Genomic DNA, 19,678 nt, shown 5'->3' with positions numbered 1-19,678 from the left:
ATGGCAGGGCTGAAACCGGCACCGGGTCACGTCCTACCTGCGCTAGACCCCATGGGGTCTGGGAGGGTGCAGGACCCCCGGGGTCCCTAACTGGGGGGTTGCTGAGCTCCAGGACTGCTGGCACTGACCTTGGGTGGGCCACGGGGGGCTGGGGACAGCCCTGGCCCTTGGCGCAGGTTTGGGACCTGGTCCAGCACAGTGCTGAGCCCACGGGTGTGGGGTGAGGGTGATGTGGAGGTGCCCGGTCCCGAGGAGATGGGGAGTAGGTGCTGACCAGGGAGCCCAGTGGGTTGGGGCTGGGTGGGGGGGTGTAGCGTGTCCCAGGACTCCCCAACAAAGGCCATCACAGGATGCACCCCAAAGGTGCTCCCATCAACCTCACCCCACTGCCAGCTCCAGCCCCCTCATCCCCCCATCCCGTCGGCATCCAGCTCCCCTCAGGACCTCAGGCTGTGCCAGCACCCCTGCAAGCCCCCTGCACCCCTGCAAGCCTGCCAGCTCCCCATGCAAACCCCCCAGCACCCCTGCAATGGCTCCAGCACCCTGCAAACCCCTCAGCACCCCATGCAAGCCCCCCAGCACCCCTGCAATAGCTCCAGCACCCCATGGAACAGCTCCAGCACCCCATGCAATGCTCCCGTTCCGAGCCGGTGCTGCTAGCCCCCCCCCCACCCCAGGGGTAGGGGCCGGCCGGGTACAGGCCCCCCCACGACCCCCCGCCAAGGCCGGGGCCGCCGCAACGGGACCCCCCGGGACTGGGGGCACTGACCTCTGGGCGCGGGGCCGGCAGCTGCCTGCAGTCCTGCCCGGCGATTTTTACCGCTATATATAGATCGCTGGCGCCGCGGTGCATGCCGGGAGCGGGGCCGCTGCCGCCCAGCGGGCAGGGGACGGGCAGGGGACGGGCAGGGGACGGGCAGGGGACGGGCAGGGGACGGGCAGGGGGGCACCACCGGCCGTAGCATCGGTCCTCCAGGCGCCGGGCCGGGGGAGGGGCTGCGGTTAACCCCTGCACCGCCGGGGGCTGCGGCCCCCCCGGGCCTTGGTGACCCCATCGCCGTGGGGCGCTGCGGGGGCAGCCCCCGCCCTGCTGGGTCTGGGGTCTGCGAGCGCCCCCGGGACTCCCTGCGCCTCCCCGCGCACGGTAATCCCCCTCCCCGGTTTGCGGGGGGGGGGGGGGATACAGCCCCGGGGGTGCAGTGGCCTTACCCACCTTTCCTCCTTCTCCTCCTCTGTGGCTGCAGAGACCCTCGGCCAAGGCCCCATGACCCCAGGGCAGCTGCATGGGGTGACACGAGTTGAGGAGGTCTCAGCTGCCGCCCACTCCGGAGCAGGCACGGGGTGGGAAGGGGGTCACAGCTGGGGTCTGCCGGCTGCCGGACACACCAATCCTGCTCCTGCATCCTCCCGAGTGCTCAGGGCCAGCACCGCTGTGGGCTGGGGGTCCCCAAGACCCCCTGCGCTGGCATCACCAGCACATGCTGCCCAGCCCCAAACACCCAGCCCAGAGCCAGGGCCCAAGGCAACAAGACTGCAGCAATATTTATTCCTGTACAAACTATTACAAAACATGGGCACCCCCGGCACCGAGCCCCCACCGAGCCACAGCTGCAATGGGGACTGGCCACAGCCAGAGGGAAACTGAGGCATGGCGCCCTGCCAGGGCTCAGCACCCAAACACACCATATTTAGCTATTTTCCCCAAACCCACCTCTCCACTGCTGAGAAATTAATAACAAAATCGCTGACCGGGCCACAGGGCAGCAAGGGGCATTGCTGCCGCCCCCCACTACGTGCCCACTTCTGAAGAGTTTATAAGCCATTAATAAATGACGAGGAGCCAGCCGCAGGCTGCTGCCGGCCCCTTCGTTACCGCTGACGAGCATCCGGCAGCCTCTGCTTGCTCCTTTGGCCGGGCACGCTGGGAATGAAACTTGAATATAAACCCTGGGACCAGAAGCGGAGAGCAGGGCGGGGAAAAAAAGCATCCAAAAGTCCCCCCCAAATCCCATCGCTCGGTTAGAAAAGATTTTGGCAGTGTGGGGTGCAGTGGTGTTGGGAGAAGATGGGTGTTTTTGGGGTGCTGGGGCACCGGGGATGGCAGTGTCACCCCCATGGGGTCCCTCTGAAAACCAGGGGTTCTGCTGAGGGAAGGATGCCTGTGGATCGGGATAGGGGTGCTGAGCCCCAAGAGGGGGTCCGCCCACCCAGGGGTGGGGGGAAACAGTCTCCACAGCAGCCCCAAAAGCGATGCAACCCCAAATCGAGCCAAGGGGACCCAGCACCCGCCCTGTGCTCGCAGGCGCTGCAACGGGCCTGGCCCAGGACTGGGCAGGATCTCACGCCTACGCCTCCTGCCCATGGCGGGGGGGTGGACCACAGACACCCCAAACCCTGCACTCACCACCTGGCCCCCCCAAAAAACAGCTCAAAACCCAACGCATCGCAGGTATGAGGAGCCACCACGCACAACCGTGGTGGTCTCGTGGGAGGCACCCGCTGCCCCCCACTCCTGGGGTGATGCCGGGGGCTCCAACCATCCCAGCTCCGAGGGGTCTGCCCAGCTGAGGAGGGGGGGCAGCCCCTAGGGCCAGGGGGGGTGGGAGAAGGTGATGTTGTAGAGGCTGGCCCAGCTGGCGAAGACCCGCTTCTCAGTGATGAAGCGATGGTGGTTGCCCTTGCGGCTCCGCTCGTTGTGGATGTAGGTCGTGCACTCGTCGGGGCCCTTCGGCTCGTAGTAGTGGTAGGGCAGGCGGCGGGGCGGGGGCCGGCGGCTGTGGGGAGGGGGGCAAGCATGGGGTGAGCCCCACAGTGGGGCCAGAGGGGGCGGGGTGGGGTCTCGGGGGTCTCCTTACCCGCAGTAGTTGGGTGGTACCATGCCGTAAACGTGGACGGTGTCGCACAGCTCCACCGCGATCACCATGGTGAACCAGCCGGTGCTGAGCCACGAGCGCGACTTCTCCCTGGGGAGGAGAAACAGTGGGGGCACAGGGGTGAGAAGACATGGGTGGTGGCCACCCGCCGGAGTCCCCAACCCGCCCCAGGGACCCCCACCCTGCTACCACAGCCAGGGAGCAGCCCCACGAGCCAGGTCTGCCTCAGGGACCTGGAGAAGGGGGGGACACGGTGCAGGAGGTGGCCCCGAGGTACCTGTCCTTCCCTGTCTCCCCCCGAAACAGGTCATCAAACTGCTTCATGCGGCCGGGGGAGACGACGTAGGCCGTCATGTTGGGGAAGGAGGCACTGACGCGCTGGATGATTTTCAGGAGGCTCTTCTGCATCTTGGTTGGTGGCCCCCAGAAGATGAAGATGGTCTCTGGGGTCTTGTTGACAAACTCCTGGGGCCGCTTGAGGACACGGTAGAGGCTGGAGTGGGCCACCACGCGGAAGCTGGTCTTGTTGCCCACGTCGACCTCGTAGCCGGTGGTGGGGGCATCGTTCATGCGGATGGTGCACTCGGCCCCATCGATGGCCGTGCCCAGGCGGGTGCCCAGGAGGTGGCTGGAGCTGGTGACGATGACGCACTGGTGGCAGCGGGCAGTCAGAGTCTGGGGACCACAAGTGCTGTGAGCAGGTGACTGATGCCACCGCGACTCGGCAGGGAGGGATGGGAGCTGGGACAGGGGACAAGGCACCGCCGATCCCCACGGAGCCGCTGTCCCGCTGGAGGGGACGATTTGGCTGGAGGGCCAAATCCTGCACCCGCCGAGGCCGGACCCCGCTGCCCAGCTCGTACCTTATTCCCGCAGACGGGCAGGTACCCGCTTTTCACCCCCCACTTCTTGAGGTCGGGGGGCCGGCGGGCTCTGCCCCGCAGGCGGCTGTAGGGGAAGACCTCGCTCCCGCTGCCGGAGCTGTAGATGATCAGCAACATGATCAGGGCAAAGAGGACCCCCAGGGCGGCGGCACGCTGGCTCTGCGGGCGGGGGGAGAGCATCAGCCGCTGCCCCCCACCCCGCGCGCGTCAGCATCCAGCCCCGCTCCCGGTGGCATCTCCAGCGGGATGCCCGGCGTGACGCCCCGGCACTCACCGTGCTGCCACTCATGTCTCTGCAGCGGCCTCAACGCACAGCGATCGCCGGCGTCCTGTGAGCACCTGCAAGGCACACGGTTACCCCCAGCGCCGATCCCTCGCCCCCGCGCTCGGGTTCCTGTCCCCAGGTGCCGGCAGGGAGAGGGGACGAGCCACCGGGCAGCCTGGCCGGGCTATGCTGGAGCAGAGCCCCATGGGGTGGGCACCCAGCCAGACCCCTGGGTGTCCCTTTCAAGGGGAGGGCAAACCCCTGGCACCGGTGCGGGGAAGGGAGACGCCGTGGGCAGAGGCTGGGCAAGCTTTGCGGTGCAGAGGAGCCAAACCGGGCTGTGGCTCGTGCCAGGGAGATCCCCGTGGCCGGGCTCTGCTCCCGGGAGGGATTATCCCCCGCTGGCGGGGCTGAGGCCGCTCAGACCCGCCGGGTCGGGGGGGGTGAACCTGCCGCTCATGCAGCGACATCCCATTAAAACAACCGGCTCAGACTGGGGGGGGGAGAGGAACTAAGACCTGTGCAACTCACCTCACGCATGGGCTCAAGTGCAGCCGGAGCCGGCAGGGACCTCTCCAGCCCCAGGGCCCGAGGCGTGTGGGATGCACCCCGCGTGCCTGCCCCCCCGGGGGTGACCTGCCCAAACCCCCACTTGCCCAGGCTCGCAGGAATGGCCTGACCCAGTTTGTTTTTTTTTTTAAAAGTCCTCGTTAATGAGTCCCGGCCACTCCTGGAGTGCTCAGAGCAATTAGAAATTAAAAATAAACGGGAGCCTCTTTGCTAATTGCCCTGGGGGGAGCCGGGACAGGTGCGGGGAGGGTGCCCGCCCAGCCTAGGGGGGCAGAGCCTGGCCCCCTCCACGGGGGACCCCGCGGGCCTCACCTGGGCTCCCGCTCTCATCCGCGGCGGGCGGCGGGGGGGGCCGCCCCCTCCTCCTCCGCCCCGCGAGCCGCAGGGGGCGGCCGGGCCCCTCCGGCGAGCGCGGCCATGGCGGCGCCGCGGGGCTCACATCGCTGCTCTGCGGGGAAGGGCTGCTCCAGACCCGCTGCCCCCCGCCCCCGCACCCCCGGCGTGCAAAGCCCGCTGCCCCCCCACCATGCGCCGGCGCCCCCCCGACCCCGGATGCAAACCCGCGTGCGCCCCGGGAAGGGAACACCCTCCCCACCCCGCCGTGCAACCCCGGCGATCCCGGGATGCGGCCCCCCCCCACCCCCGCACCAGCCCTCCCCGGCGGCTCCGCTTCGCAGGAACCGGGCAGACCGCTGCCGCGCCCCCCCCCCCCCCATCCACCGTGCACCGGACCCGCGGGACGGGGGCCGCTCCTCCGGCCGGCCTCGGCGCTGCTCCGCCCCCCGCACCGGCTACACGGGCCTGGAGGGGAACGACCACCGACCGCTCCGCGCCGCCGCGCGCGCACGGAGCCCCGGGAGCCGCGCGCCGCCCGGGCCCGCGGAGCGCCGCTGGGTCCTAGCGCCGCCCGCCCGGGCCCGGGGAGCGCCGCGGGGGTCTTAGTGCCTCCCTCCCCGCCCCGGGCCCCGACGGGGCAGGCCGGGGCTGTCCCCGCCCCTGCGGCCTGGCCCGTCCCACACCCGAGGGCACCGGTGCGGTCAGCGGGGGGGGGGGAAGGCGGCGAGGCGGCGCTGCCCGCGAGTGCGCAGGGCCACGTTGCTGGGATGCCGCGGCCCAGGGCCCCTTTCTGGGGGAGTTGGTGGGCCAAGGAGGGGGCTGCGCTGCTGATGGGGACCTGCATTCCCGCTGCAGCAGCTGACGCCCGTTCAGAGGGATTTTGGCTCCGCTATGCTGGCGCTGCCCTTCCCGGCGTGGGGCTGCGGCAGCTGAAGCACCAAGCGAAGAGCTCCACGGGCTCTTCTGTTCGCACTCGCCTGTGGGAAGCTGGCCTGGCAGCACCCCCGGGGCTCAGGTGACTCGCTCCTCACTTGGCCCCAGCCTCAGCTGAAACGGGAGCAAACATGGCTCCCTCTGCTCCCCCTGTTTGCCTTTGGCCCCCCAGACACCGCCAGGCCACCTAAACATGTGGCATCTGTTATGGGTTCAAGGAGCCGCTATGGCAGCTCCACACAGCCGGGCTCAGGGCCACACACGTGCCTGTGGTGTGCCCCAACCCTCCAGGGACACAGGAGCTGGCAGCCGTCCTGCCCGCAGCCTGGCAGCGCTGAGCCCTGTGGGGCCGAGGATCACCCCGGACCCATGCTGGGGCCAGCGCCCATCCTGCAGAGACGCAGCTGCTGGTTCCCAAATACTCTCGACCGCCAGCTTTCGGCACCCTCCTCTGTGCTCAGGCTCAGCTCTACCCCTCGTCACCTCCCCCTCCTATTTATGGCCTGGCAGGGGAGCGGGATGCAAGCAGCCCTGCGACCAGCCGCTGTCCCCTGTCCCCGTGTCCCACAGCCGCAAGGGGCACAGCACAGAGCACCGCTGAGTTAAAAATGCTTTTAATGGCCACGTTTGCTTTGATCTGAATCCAAGGGCACTTGTGACAAGGCAATTCGGAGCACCCAGGGCACGTGTGGCCCCTGGACTTCCCAGCTGGGGGATGCAGGAGACCATGGGGACCTGCCCAGGTGCAGAGCAGCAGAAGGCAGCAGGACAGGGGAGCCCGGTCCCAGCTCCCTGCACCCCACACCGGGTCTCAGGGCATGAGTAGGACAAGAACCACAGTAGAGCTTCATCCTTGGGAGAGGCACCAGCCTGTGGCCCTGGCAGGGCTGAGCTCTCCTGCTCCATGTCGTGCTGGAGCCCAGCAGCGTGAATGTTCCATCCTACATTAAATATTCATCCAGTAGAACAGGCAGAAAACCTTCATGGTCACCCTTGGGTCCCTCCAGGCAGGTGCTCAGAGCCAATGGGACTCCGTGGGTCCAGTTCACTACCCCCATGCACTGACATGGGGGGGTCACAGCCCAACCACCGGCTGGGTGAACCATCCCTGCCACTGTGGAGACGGAGACTCCCCGCTCTGGGGCTCAGCAAAAGGTTTTCAACCGTGGCACTGGCGAGGCCAAGACATGACGTTGCAGGATGAGAGCCGCCCTGTCACTGCGGTCCTCACCACCTCGTCCCACGGCCGGCACTCTACCCACCTGCCCAGGATGGGTGGCTGAAGATGATGTTCTTCCTCTTGGCCCAGCGGGAGAAGATGGCTTTCTCGGTGATGAAGCGGTGCCCGGCACGGCGTGCTCGCTCGTGCACCAGGTACATCCTGCACTCGTCCAGCTGGCCCTTCTCGAAGTAGTGGTAGGGCACACTCGAGTGGTTCTTCTCCCTGGTGGGAGGGGATGGGGTGGGCATGGGACTTGGGGGAACACCGGACCACCGCCCGCCCGCCCCCGCTGCCCCCCGCGCACCTGCAGTAGCTGTCGCTGACCATGCCGAAGACGCAGATCTGCTCGCACAGCTCCATGGCCAGGATCATGGTGAACCAGCCCGTGCTCAGGAAGGAGCCAGACTTCATCCTGCAAAGCATCACGGCCGCACTGGAGCGGGTGGCACGGTGCTTCCATCCCAGGCTACAGGTGCTGGACAGCGGGGGACGGGTGCTACGGCAGGGGGACCCGACGGTACCTGTTCTTCCCCGTCTCGTTCTGGAAGACGTTGTCACAGTATGTCATCTTCTCCTGGGTCAAGGTGTAGATCTGCAGGTGGGGGTACATCTCCATCACCTTCAGCAGCGCCTGGTAGGTTGAGCCCACCTTCTCCCGGTTCATCTTCTTTGCAGGCCCCCAGATGATGTAGAGGGTCCCCTGGGACTGCTGGAAGAAGTAGGGCTGGTTCCTCAGCAGCAGCGGGACACTGGTGTGTGACACCACCCGGATGGTGCTCCGTGCCCCCACGTCCTCCTCGTAGCCGGCAGTGGGAGCATGGTTCATGCGCAGGACGCACTCCTGCCCGTCGATGGCCTGTCCCAGGCGCGAGCCCAGCATCTGCCCGGAGCTGGAGACAACGGCGCAGCGGCGGCACAGCGCTCGCTCCAGGGGCTGCGGGGATGTGGGGAGAGGCACCGTCAGCCATCGGCTCCCCCTTCCCTCCCGCAACGGCCGCACGCATTGCGGCCCCACCTGCCCTTCCCTAAGGAAGCGGAAACTGAGGCAGGGGTTGGTTGAGCTGCCCCACCAGCCCCAGCGCTGCCCCATTCCCACACACCTTCCCGTCGGGGACGTGGCTGTACCCCTGGAAGCTGAGGACGGTGGGCGCCGTGGGGCTCCCCCGCTCCCCCGGGGCCCTGCCCCACGGCCGTGGGCAGGTGTGGAAGCACAGCAGGAGGCACAGGACGGTGCCCACGGCCACGCACAGCAGCGTCAGGAAGAGCCAGACCTGGAAGCAGAGCGGGGGACGTTCTGCAGGCCTAGCCGCGTGCCCCGGCCCCACAGCGCCCCACGGCACGAGCAGCCCCTCGCGGCGGGGAGGGGGTGCTGGGGCGTGTGCGCCTCGGCTGAGCCGCGCGAGGGGCCCTGGCTCGCGTCCGGCGGGCAGCGGCGGCCCCACGCGCGGCGTGGGCGCTCTCGTGGGGCCGAGGCTCCACGCTGCCCGCGGGGACCGGCGGCTGCCGGGCTGCGCCCTCCCCCGGCACCGCTTTCGAGGTGAGCGGCCCCCCCCCCCCCCCGCCGGCGGGGCCCCACGGCCCCCGGCCCGTGGGTACTCACCAGCGTTCTCATCCTCGGGGAGCCGGCGGGGCCCGGGGGTCACCCTGCACGCGGAGCGCCCTCGGCGGCGGCACCGGCGAGCGGGGCACGGGCCCCCCCGGACCCTCCCCGCGCCCCCCGCCCCGCGGAGCGGCACCCCCGGTGCCCGCTGCCCGCCCCACTCACCGCGCCGCTCCCCGGGGCCCGCAGCCCGGCCGGACGGGAACTGCCGGGACCGTGGCCGGAACCGGGTCCGCCCCCGCCCGCCCCGCCCCTGAGCCCCGGCCCCTCCGGGACCGCCCCGCCTGCGGCCCCGGTGCCCCTCCAGCCGGGGTTCCTTCAGTCTCCCCGTATCCCGGAGCCCCTTCTCTCACCGCCGGCCCCCAACCGCGCCGGACACTAGGGGAGCTCAGGGACCAAATGACCCCGAAAGGCTCGGGACCGGGCCGGGCCAGGCCCCCCGGTCCCCTCCAACAGCCCCGGGGGCCGCCCGCCACCCGGGCCAGGCTGCAGTCCCCGGAGCGAGCTCCAGCCGCCCGTCAGGGAAGGGGTCAGGACTGTCTTCTCCCACTGCTGACGAAGATGCAGAGAAGTAACCGTGAAACCGGTCCCAGCCCTGTCCTCGCAGCCCGTGGCCAGGAGCGAAGAGGTGGCAGGGGCCCTGCTGGAGCCTGGAGGAGCTCAGAGATGCGACCAACAGTCCCCCCCCACTTTTGCCTCCCCCTGCCCCAGCTCAAACCCCACTTCACGGGGTGGGCTGAGCCACGTCCCCTCATCGGGAGAAGGGGCAGCAGCAAGACACAGGCAAGGGAAAATGGGGGGAGGGAGGACTTGGCCTCAGTGACAGGCAAACGGGGTGGGTGTGCAACCTGGCACGGCCAAGCAGCCTCTGCCAGAGCTGGGAACAAACCTCCAGCTGCAGCCTCACCTCTGGACCAGCTGTCGGCTCCAGCCATGCAGCGGGTCAAACCGCAGCCAGGTTCAGGCCAGGACCCGCAGCACCCAGGGTGCCCCCAAGCCACCAGCATCGCCCCCCCATCAAGGACAGGAGGCGATGGGAGAGGTGGCTGCCTGGTAGGGGAAATTCACAGTACGTGTGAGAAGGATCAGAGTGCTGCCCGAAATCTGCCCCCCTTTTGCGGGAGCTACCCCCAGCGGAGTAAAGCAGCCCCCCGGCACAAGGCTGGGCATGCCCAGCCCCAGCCAGGTTCTCTCTGGTGCTTCTTTGCCCAGCCCCACCAGCAGGACCCTCCCCAACATGGCGATGGGCACTGCCAAGAGTGCTAAGAGCCTCTCAGCACCATGATTAGCCCTTCCAGCAGGCAGATGGAGAATGCAAGGCTGTCTTTTCCAAGGCCTTTTCCAAGGCCAAAGTCTCATTTCTTTTCTCTCAATCATGAATCCAATTTAATGCCCCGCCCCCAACGTTTTAAAAAAACCCTGAAGGAACAAACTACTGGACACAGCAAGGGCAGAGGGGAAGGGTCAGGGCTTGACTCGCACTCTGGCGGTTACAGCTGCTGGACCCCGAGAGCTCTGCTCACCCGCATGGGCCGCAGCCCAGCTGGCACAAGCAGCCCCAGCTGGGGAGCAGGTCCCTCACAGCCGGGGCGCTGGTCCCTCTCTCTGAGCCCCAGAGGTCAGTTTTGGTTCCCTTTGGTCAGTAAGTTGTCAACTACAGAAAGCATCGTCTCTGCAGGAAGGAACATGGGAGAGCGCAGCTAGTTTGGCGCTGAGCACTCTGGAAGAGGTGTCTCCTGCTCGGCGCTGCAGGCAAAGTCTTTTCCTGGTTACGCTGCTGCAGGGTGGGTGCCTTCTCCTCATGTCTCTCAGCTGGGCCTTCAGTCTGATTTCTTGGCAGGTTTTCTGCTCTTCCACATCACGACCATTATAAAAATTCCTACCACGAGAGAGAGAACAGATTCAGCCAGAAAACTTCTAATTACAGACACTTTAAAAACACTTTGTAGTGAGAAACAGAACCTCAGCAGAGTGAACAAGAAAATTCCACTGTCCAGAGGCTCAAACAGCCAAAGTTACACACCCCGAGAGCCTGTGCCAGGCTGAGCTGCAGCAGGAGCTGCAGAGAGCCTGTCACGAGTGTCACACATTAGCTAACCCCCCAGCAACCCTCTTCTCTCTTCCTAATTTAGAAGCTTCTAATTAGAACAACAGAAATAACACACACCTATAAATAGCAGCAGCAGCAGCCCAGCCACCACAGGGATGATAACTGCATACTCCCTAGGCAAGAAGTACCGGTGGATCCCATGGTCGCTGTCGATGAAGGGCTGCAGGAGACAGAGAGGAGTGTCAGCAAGTGGGCACAGCACCAGGGCAAGTCCCCAGCACCTGCAGCCTTGTGGGTTTGAAAGCAGGGGAGAAATATCAGGTGTGAGGAGACAGCTAAAAAAAACCAAAAAGGTGCCCAGAGCTGCACGTGGCTCAGCCCACAGCTGCAGGGACACGACAGTGGGCAGGCAGCGAAGGCTTCAGCATTCAGCAGATGACGAGGGGCAGCTACAGGAGGCTGGCACAGGGGTCCCGCAGCCCCAGGGTGGGCACAGCTGCCAGCCCACTTGATCCTGAACACAGCAAATCTGCCCTGTGGAAGGGAGCGTCTGATACCGGCTCTGCTTCGTGGCGACCCCACCAGGATCCCTCTGCGGAGGCCAGCGGAAGGCTTTGGACACTAGAGAGCAGTGTAAGGATTCCAACGCAGCAGCGAGCCCACCTACGTGCTCCTGGGACCACAGGCTGTATAAACACGTAGCAGGCAGCAGAGTAAGCAGACGCAAAAGGGGAATTCAAAACTCCCAGAGGATAGAGAGGAAGCCGCCAGGAGTTCACACATCAGCCCTAGGCTGCAGCAGGCCTCTCGTACCTGGAAAGCTCATGAGGAGACGTTTCTTTCCAGGAAGAAAACCACTAATGACCCTAGCTTGTATGTCCCTAGAAGTGGGCAAACTACCAGGCTCACAATCACTTTTCCAGAGCTCTGCATTCCCTACACTCTTCCCTACCAGGCTTCAGATTTGGTAAGTTGTCTCTTTTTTATGCTTCCCTCTGTGATCTCCCACCAGAAGCAGGAATCTGGAGGACTGCAATTGTGAACACCAACACCACCACCTCCAGAGGGACCAGGCTTCAGTTCTTGCTGACAGCTCAAGTGAGCCTCGGATCCTACACCGGCCAGGTAAGCTTGATGAAAGCAGAAGGGCAGACGGCACGATTGAAGCTTGGTCTTGCCCAGGCAAGGGTAGGCACACCCAGAAGGGGCAAGGGCTGTGCCAGCAAACAGAGGAAGCTCTGCCCTGAAATTTTTAACCAGGAAGCTGGCAAGGCAGAGTCCTTCAGGCACATGGACACATCAGCACCTAGACAAAACCTAGGCTAACACCTGAGTGTGAAGTGACTGGGATTATAATGGCCAGAAGAGACCCATACCAGTATGATGATCCAGAGGGTGTAGTAAACAAAGAGAACGAGGCTGAAGGCAACCAAGCCAAATCCAACCACCTGGTCTGTTGCTGTGGCCTGCAAAGGGAGAGAGGGTCACAGCAGGATCCGCGTCTGCGGTGCCTGCAAAGGAACAGGTAATGGGCTCTTCCAGCCCCAGGTCAGGTGAACGCACGGCTGTGGGTCTGAAACGAGATGGGACGAGGAGACCCTCCGCAACAGAAATAATGCACCGCAAGGGCAGCGGGGAGAACGGCCCGGGCCCTGCTGCTTGGCAGCGCTCCCGCTCGGCCGCGTCAGTTCACAGCCCCGCAGCTCCGGCCTAGTCCTCCCAAGCACCGACCCCCGCCGGCACCGGCGCTGCCCCGGAAAGGCCTCAGGAGGCAGCCAAGGCCCAGCCTCCCCCCCCGGGGGCGAGCAGCCAGAAGGCCCCGCGCTGGATTCCGGCCGCGATTCAGCCCAAGCTCCCCCGGTAAGGGGCCGGGCAGGGGCAGGCCATGGCCGCGGAGCCAGGCCCGCCAGCCCCTCACGGCGTCCCGGGGCGGGGAGCGCGCGCGACCTCACTCACCATGGCGACCGGCAGCCGCGGCCTCCCTCCCCGCCAGCCACGCCTTTCCGGGAGCGACCACCAATCAGCATGCCTTACGCCAGCCCCTCCCTCCCCTCCGCTGAAGAAGGCCAATCAGCAGGTGAGGCCTGGGGCCCGCGGCATTGTGGGAAGCTTAGGCGCCGTTCGCCCAGAGCATAGCGGGAGGTGTAGTCCCGGGGCGGGAGCCCAGGGCGGGGGCCCCGCCTTCTCCGCGGGGGGGAGCCGGGGAGGGGCCGAGCGGGTGCAGGGGCTCTGCCGGGCTGCATCTGCCCCCCCGCTCCGGGAAGGGACAGGGCGGCCGCTGCCCACGTTGGCTCCCACTAGGGTTGCATTGACTGGGGATTGCCACAGGTGGAGGCCTGACCTGGCGAGGCAAACGGGTTGTGAAAGAAATGAAATTCCCAGAAACGCCGCTCTGCGTTAGCGCTGTTCCGAGCTGTGTTTGTGTGGCCCTGGCACCGAGGGTAACGCCTGATGGGCTGTGAGGCCAGGCCAGCAGCCCTCGACACTGTCAGTGCCTCACCCATAGCACTAAGATCCTCTTCCATAGCCTGAAGCACGCCCATCCCAGAGGGAAAGGCCAGGAGCGAAGCTCTTTGCCAAAGCATCCCCCCCTCCTGCCCCTTCAGTGCCATCGCCTGGTGATGGGAGAGGAGGGTCCTTGGGAAGCCAGGTGTTCTGGTTTCATCAGCCGCCCAACGCCTGTGAGTTCCAATGGAAGGGACTCCTCTTCGACCCCTCCAGCAGCAGAGGTGTGCATGGCCTGTACCCCAGCTCTTTCTCCACATGTGGGCTGCAGCTGGAGGAAAGGGAAAGGTGACACCAAACAGCCGAGGGACATGAGGGAGGCAGTCAAGGGAAAGGGGAAGACGCTGCCTGGGACTCAAAGCTGATCAGCATGCACGGCTGAGGCTTTGAGAGGGTAGGAAAGGCAAAGCTGCTTCCTCCCGGGGGCCCTGGTCCCCTCCAGCCTTTGCACACACCCAGGCACCGAAGGTGGCTCAAACCTGCTGTTCACGGGATTGCCAGGCTGTGGTAGAAGAGGAGGGGCTGTCCCTGGAGCCCGGCAGGGCTGTGGCACTGTCCCCTGCGCCAGCCTGGCGAGGCAGCCCTGGGCAGGGGTGCCCAGCCCTGCTCTGCAGCAGGGCAGGACGGGGCTGCTCAAGCATGGCCTGGGCTAGGACATGGTGTTCAGGAACACCAGACCTTGCCCGCGACGGGCACTAGTTCACCTTCCTCCCCGATTGCAGGCTGTTGCTTCTGCAGGACTTGTGCTGTGCTGCCAGCTTCCCTCTCCAGCCCTTTTCCCGGGAGTCTGCAGGGAAGAGCTGGCAGGGATCGCCACTCCAAGCCACCACGGAAATCCTAGAGGGCAAAGCTAAATCCTGTTCTAGGACGCTGCCTGCCAGCAGGCACTGTCTGACCCTTCTGCTTCCTTAGCAGATATTTCTGAACAAAAGATACATTTAAAAACAAGAAACAAAGCAAGAAGAATCAGTGTGAAGTACCAAAAACCTTTATTTTCCCCCAAACCATAACAACAATTGACATTATATTGATTTCCTCATATATTTGTTATTTCTCTACATTAGGAACCAGATACAGAAAATACAAACACGATCTGTTGAATCAAAGACGGCACAGCGTTCCGTTAGAAAAAGAAACAAAAAACTAGAGGAGCAAGATAAAAATGGTGAAAAATAGTCATTCCCTCCAGCCCAAACTTTCCAAGAATCATCATCAAAATAGAGCAGTGGAAGTAGCTTCTCTTTCTAAACGCACTTCTGCTTTAAGAAAAAAGTTAGATTTATCTTTAGATTTCAAAGTAAAAAAATGTTAAACTATCTTTCAAGCAATTTTGGAAGTTTGCATAGACCCATTCCCTTTCCAAAAATATCAGCAATCTCTCTATAGAATCTGATATAAATCAAGTGCGCGCCTCATCTGAAGATCACTGAGCTCAACCAACTTTCAAGAAAATAAAACATGATCTCCCCTTCCCCTCCCTCCCCCCACAAAAATACGGGCTCTACTGTTATTCCTTGTGTTTGAGGCAAGTTACGAGGCTCAGCCACACCTCTCACTCAGAGCTTCATCCAAATTCCTTTTTTATTTCCCAGGTTTCCACATTTGCTCCCTCCCGACAGGGCAGGGGCGACGCAACGCGGAGCTGCGGAGGGCATCGGGCTCGGATGGCGCGGGTGGGCTGATGGAGGATGCAGCTCTTGGGAGGGAAGCAGGGGGGAATTTCTGCGCTCATCAACCCCCTCCCCAGCAAGGAAGTGGCTTTTCAAGGACAAACACCTGCGACCAGGCAGTGTTTGTAGGAACTTGCCCCTGGGGACCAGCCTTGTCCACAGGGCTGTCACCAGAGCAAGAACTCATGCAGCTAGAGACTAGGAGGGGTGGCAGGGGATGGGGCAGGAGGGGCAGAGAGCAAATTTGCAGCTCCCAGGTAAGGCAGCAAGGAGGGGAGCGGGGACCCCTCTCCAGGAGGGGTGTTTAACCTAGGTGCTCTAGCGTACCTGGAGTGAGGTTTTCCCAGAGGTTCACAACAGCGTGTGCAGAGTCCAGCTGCACAGCCACCAGTTTAAAAAGAAACAGCAACGACAAAATAAATAAAAAGTCAACCCCTCCTATTAAGATGCAAATGAAATATGTATTTTTTTCAGGTCTCAGCCCGGTTCAGAACCCTCTAAAAACTGAAGCAAACATTTAAAAGGGCTTATTAACTTTCTGCAGGGGGCAAAGTGATGTGGCAACGGGGGGGTGAAGGGGGGAAGAGATCACACGCCTGCTGCCCATCACACTGAGGGCTAGGACAGCACGAAGGCTCCCACTTAAAGTGCTGACCATAGAGTGCCAAAGAAGATGGAGGAGCAGCATCCTTCTCCCCCTTTTTCCATCACAATGTCCAATTGAAACCCATCTCATTCACCAAGCCACAACTAAGCCTATTCTTCTGGGCATTCACTCAGTTTATACTGGTTTAAAAAAAAAGTTAGTAAAAAAGTTACATTGAATTTCCCAACTCTTTGCAATGGGCTTCCACCAGCTAAAGGTCCAGAAACTGGGAGAGCAGAGCCCACACGTTTTCCCTGGCCCTGAGACTGGAGCAGAGAGCCAGCTCTGCTCTCCAGGTTCAGCCAGGCATGTGCAGCCCTGCTCGCCAGCGTCTGAAACCCAGGGGATGCAGAGTCTTGCCAATAAAGTCCTTTTACTTGTTTAAGCCACCTCTGAATCCCCTGAGAAGGGGAACGATGTGGGGAAGAACATCCCCGCTCAGCCCCCCAGGAATAAAATATCAATGAAACAATAATGCAGTCAAAAAACCACCAGCCTGCTGGGTTTATAAAAAAAATTTTCAATAAACTTCACAAAAAAAAAAACCAAAACACCCAAAAGGAAACTAGCCAGCGGTTTGGGTCTGGAAACTGATTCACTTCTTAAATGTTCAAAGTCCAACAAGGAACAGACGGCAGTGATGCCACAAGGAAAAAGTGCTCGCAAGACGCAGCTTCCCGAGAGATGGCAGCGAGTCTGCAAGACAAGCGACCCCACTTCTATCACCACTGCCTCGTACGGCCACCACCAGCCAGGGGCTGCTAGGCATCACTTGTGATGGCTGTGCAGCGGGAGCTCTGTGTGGGATTTAGAAATAGGAACAGACTGCTCCTTTCTCCCTCCGCGTCTGCTCTGGGTGCTCCAGCTCTGGCTGTGCTGCACCAGGCTGAATGACTAGGGCTGCTTTCTTACTCAAAACAAGGGGCAGGAGAATTAAAAGCTACATAAAGACCAGGGTCTGTGGAGTCAATAACAACGTGGAGACAAGGAAAAGATACCCTATGAGACACAGTTATCAAAAATGCAAGCAGTGATGTGCCAAGCAGTGATGTGGAAGAGAAGTCAGAGATGTGCCCAGGTTGGCCACAGCTATGCAATGGAGCAGGTTATGCCTCTGCCAGCCTGGGACAATGAGATCAGCTTTCTGAAAAGCTCAACTGCTTCTCTTCTTGCTTCACTGGGAAGCGATTCCTCCCTCTGTCCCACTGGGGCTTTTGTGATGTGCCAAACTGCCAGAGCCTTAGAGCAGCCAACTCTTGCCAATGGAAGCCCAGAAGAAAGCCCTGGGTTCCCAACTGCTCTGACTGTGACTGCCATTGTTCTTCATGGGAACAGGAGCAAAGCACCAAAAGTGAGGTGGGCTTTGGCCACCCTCCTGCCTTATGTTTGCTCCTTTCAAGTCCTGGTTGGACTCTGTTTCCCGAGGGGGCCGGCCCCTGGGGAGCAGCCTGACCCTCGGCCCCACACGGCCATCCACAGACAGGGCAGGAACACCCACCGCAGGGCAAGCCTGCTCTGCCCTCCCCCTGACCTGGGCAGAGGGACAGGCCAGGCTTGGCTGGCTTTCTGGCAGAGCTCCCAGGGAGAGAGAAAAGCAAGCAGTTCTCCCCTTCCTGCAGACATGCATCATCCCGGGAACAGGGCAGGATGCTCACCAGCCTGCTAGTGAGTGCCAAACCTACCCAGACTGAATGAGGAAGAGATCACCACTAAAAAACACCAGCAAGTGTGAAAGAGTTTTTGTTCTAGACAGACTCAAAAAGATCCAGTACTTTTTCCCTATGTTAAACCATACCAAGGTGGTGTCGCACCCCTTCTTACCCTAATCCAAATTAGCTTCCTTTGAAGGGAAAGGGTGAGAGATCAATATCCTATATGTAGTCTGTCCAAATACAGAAAGAAACCTCCTGACTCGAAGAGAGAAACCGTCAAAATAGAGTAAGCAGCTGTATAGCTTTGCCACACTGCCTAGCACCCTCCCCATGCAGCCATCCTTAGCTAGCAGGGCAAAAAAAAAAAATTTATAAATCAAAGCCCTTTCATTCCTTGTTTCTCATTCTGCCAAATTCCCTTTTCCAGTGGCTCATCTGCATGCATTCTGGCCACAAAGACCACAATTAATCTTTTTTTTCTGTCCTTTAAAAAAAGGCTTTACAATAACTAAGAATTTGAACGACAATGTGATCAGTTACAAGTCTTTCCTTGCTGAATGAGACAAGAGTGTGCCTGTGCGAATGTGCGCGCACATGTGTGTGTCCAAGGAGGGCATGTTCCCAGCCATGCCCAGGAGCATGCCACTGCTCCCAGTGCATGGCTGCTGAGTGCTACTACAGTACACTGTCAAATGAGGAAAGGGCACTACACAGAAATAGCTTATCAGCTGAGAGACTCTGTACAGGAAGGGCTGCAAGCACAGCCTGCTGACGGCCCACGGCTGGAGTCTGCACAGATCCTCGTTTGCAATTCAGCTGCCAGGAGAATCTGTAAGTGGGACCTGAAAGGGACCAACATCTCTGCCACAAACTGCAAGGAAAAAAGGCAGCTAAAGTGTCAACTGCAGAAACCAAACACAAAGAAGAGCAACTGAAAGATCAACCAGAAAATTGTTTGAAGCCTTGTCAGAAGAGTTCTTTCACCACAGAGCAGGTAAGAACGGCTGCTGTGGCTAACACAGCAGAACACACGCATTCTACCTTCGAAGGCAGAGACAGTGGCTTCTCCCAGCCCCCAAAGGAACCAGCTCAGGCATAGATCCCTGCTGACAGGGCAAGAAAGGCCAACCAACACCAATTCCCTTACTGGCCGAGGCCAAGAGAGGCAATTGTTAATCACCACCACAACGGAGAGACCACTGCAGTCAACTGCATCCTGCTCTGGCCCAGGGGAGGGCTATCAGATAACCAGATTCTTTTCACAGTCCCAAGAAGGGCAGTTCCCTTCCTGAGACAAAAAAAAAAAAAAAAAAAAAAAAAAGAGGCTTTGTATCCCAAGCTCCAACAGTGACTATTTGCTGAATCAGTCCAGCGAACAGGGATTACACTCCTGGAACAGCAAGTAGAAGCCTCCTCCAGGTAAAATCTGGAACCTCTAAAGTGCTCCTGCTAATGCTAATAGATGAACACTGTCCTTCCATGCCCAGCAGTGGAAGGGTGTAATGCAGTTAGTGGTATAACAAGCACTAGCATTTAACCATTTATCAACTCCCATATGGATTGCGGTAGTTTTCTGAAATGCACTTTTGGGAGATATTTCCTATGAGAAGAGGATGTTTTGGGATTTGAGGGTAGGAAGGTGAAGTGCACACGATAGCATACCTTGTTCAGTAAAACCGTTGCCTTGGAAGGTGAAGTTCCCTTGCAGCGTCAACGGAATAAAGCATCCTGCAAGTGGCCATTTCACCGTGTCACCAACAAGCAGCTCCCGGTTTGGTTAGAATGGCTTCCCCCCTCCCCTAGTGGTTTGAAGAGTTCACAGTGGTATAACCCAATGTTTTGGGGATAAAGAAGCTGAGAAGTCCCCTGTTGCAAGTGAATGGGTGGAGTGAGAGATGCAGATGAGCAATGTCCCCTAGGACTAAGAATAAGCCCAATAGACACTTTGCATCTGATCAGAAACCGGGGCGAAGGCAGGCACTGGAAGAACCGGGAAGCAGAGAAGGGTAATGCCAATGCAGAGAAAGTGCATGATCTGGAGTGGTCTCGGAGTAGTTCTGCAGTGCAAATGTATGGGGAGGGGTGTGGAGAAATCCCTTCTGGAATGCTGCATGAAGAGAGGTAAAGGTTGGCATCCATGTGGCAGCGGACTGGGTAGGGGGCCTGTTTCCAGCAGCTCTACCCTGTTCTTCACATTTAGTGGGTTTCAATCACCACTGGCTCGTAAACTCCAGATGAGACCCTGGGGTGCAGAGGGGAAGATGATGAGAAAGCCAGGTTATTTTCCTCAGTCATGTAGAGCAAGCAAGTTCTTATTTGGAGCTCTCCAGTCAGAAACATCACCCTCTAACCCCACACAAGATACTGAAAATAACGAGTCAGTCTGGCAAGAAGTCAACCCTCATAACACAAAACAGACAGCTACGTGGCAAGCTAACACTAGAGCACTTGAAAGAGCCGGGTGCAATGCAT

General features: G+C 61.0%; 4 protein-coding genes across 5 annotated transcripts in view; all 4 read right to left on the bottom strand.

Annotated features, from left to right (window-relative positions):
- Positions 1 to 2,584: 2,584 nt before the first annotated feature.
- ST6GALNAC6 (ST6 N-acetylgalactosaminide alpha-2,6-sialyltransferase 6) lies at positions 2,585 to 4,046 on the bottom strand (the record flags this gene model as incomplete). Of its 2 annotated transcripts, XM_082009011.1 has the most annotated exons (5): positions 2,585 to 2,774; positions 2,856 to 2,963; positions 3,151 to 3,548; positions 3,737 to 3,916; positions 4,032 to 4,046. In XM_082009011.1, the coding sequence occupies 5 exons, from the start codon at positions 4,044 to 4,046 to the stop codon at positions 2,585 to 2,587; spliced, it is 891 nt and encodes a 296-aa protein (XP_081865137.1). The 2 variants fall into 2 exon arrangements, with proteins under 2 accessions (XP_081865137.1, XP_081865136.1); XM_082009010.1 differs by lacking the exon at positions 4,032 to 4,046 and having other exon boundaries at positions 3,737 to 3,944.
- Positions 4,047 to 7,084: 3,038 nt separating this feature from the next.
- On the bottom strand, positions 7,085 to 8,695 carry ST6GALNAC4 (ST6 N-acetylgalactosaminide alpha-2,6-sialyltransferase 4; the record flags this gene model as incomplete). Its single annotated transcript, XM_082009133.1, has 5 exons — positions 7,085 to 7,305; positions 7,388 to 7,495; positions 7,605 to 8,017; positions 8,184 to 8,354; positions 8,684 to 8,695. The coding sequence occupies 5 exons, from the start codon at positions 8,693 to 8,695 to the stop codon at positions 7,116 to 7,118; spliced, it is 894 nt and encodes a 297-aa protein (XP_081865259.1). The 3' UTR covers positions 7,085 to 7,115.
- Positions 8,696 to 10,503: 1,808 nt separating this feature from the next.
- DPM2 (dolichyl-phosphate mannosyltransferase subunit 2, regulatory) lies at positions 10,504 to 12,692 on the bottom strand (the record flags this gene model as incomplete). Its single annotated transcript, XM_082009132.1, has 4 exons — positions 10,504 to 10,562; positions 10,851 to 10,953; positions 12,110 to 12,199; positions 12,681 to 12,692. The coding sequence occupies 4 exons, from the start codon at positions 12,690 to 12,692 to the stop codon at positions 10,504 to 10,506; spliced, it is 264 nt and encodes an 87-aa protein (XP_081865258.1).
- Positions 12,693 to 19,402: 6,710 nt separating this feature from the next.
- EEIG1 (estrogen-induced osteoclastogenesis regulator 1) overlaps positions 19,403 to 19,678 on the bottom strand; it is a gene marked incomplete at both ends in the record, with an annotated part of 30,857 nt that continues 30,581 nt past the window's right edge. The window contains one exon of the mRNA XM_082009101.1: positions 19,403 to 19,448. Within this exon, the coding sequence (XP_081865227.1) occupies positions 19,403 to 19,448 (46 nt within the window). The remainder of the gene's footprint in view (positions 19,449 to 19,678) is intronic.

This window comes from Phaethon aethereus, assembly GCF_964289735.1.
Source record: "Phaethon aethereus genome assembly, chromosome: 20".
In the NCBI taxonomy this organism is placed as follows: domain Eukaryota; kingdom Metazoa; phylum Chordata; class Aves; order Phaethontiformes; family Phaethontidae; genus Phaethon; species Phaethon aethereus.
This window is presented reverse-complemented; position numbering and strand designations above follow the sequence as displayed.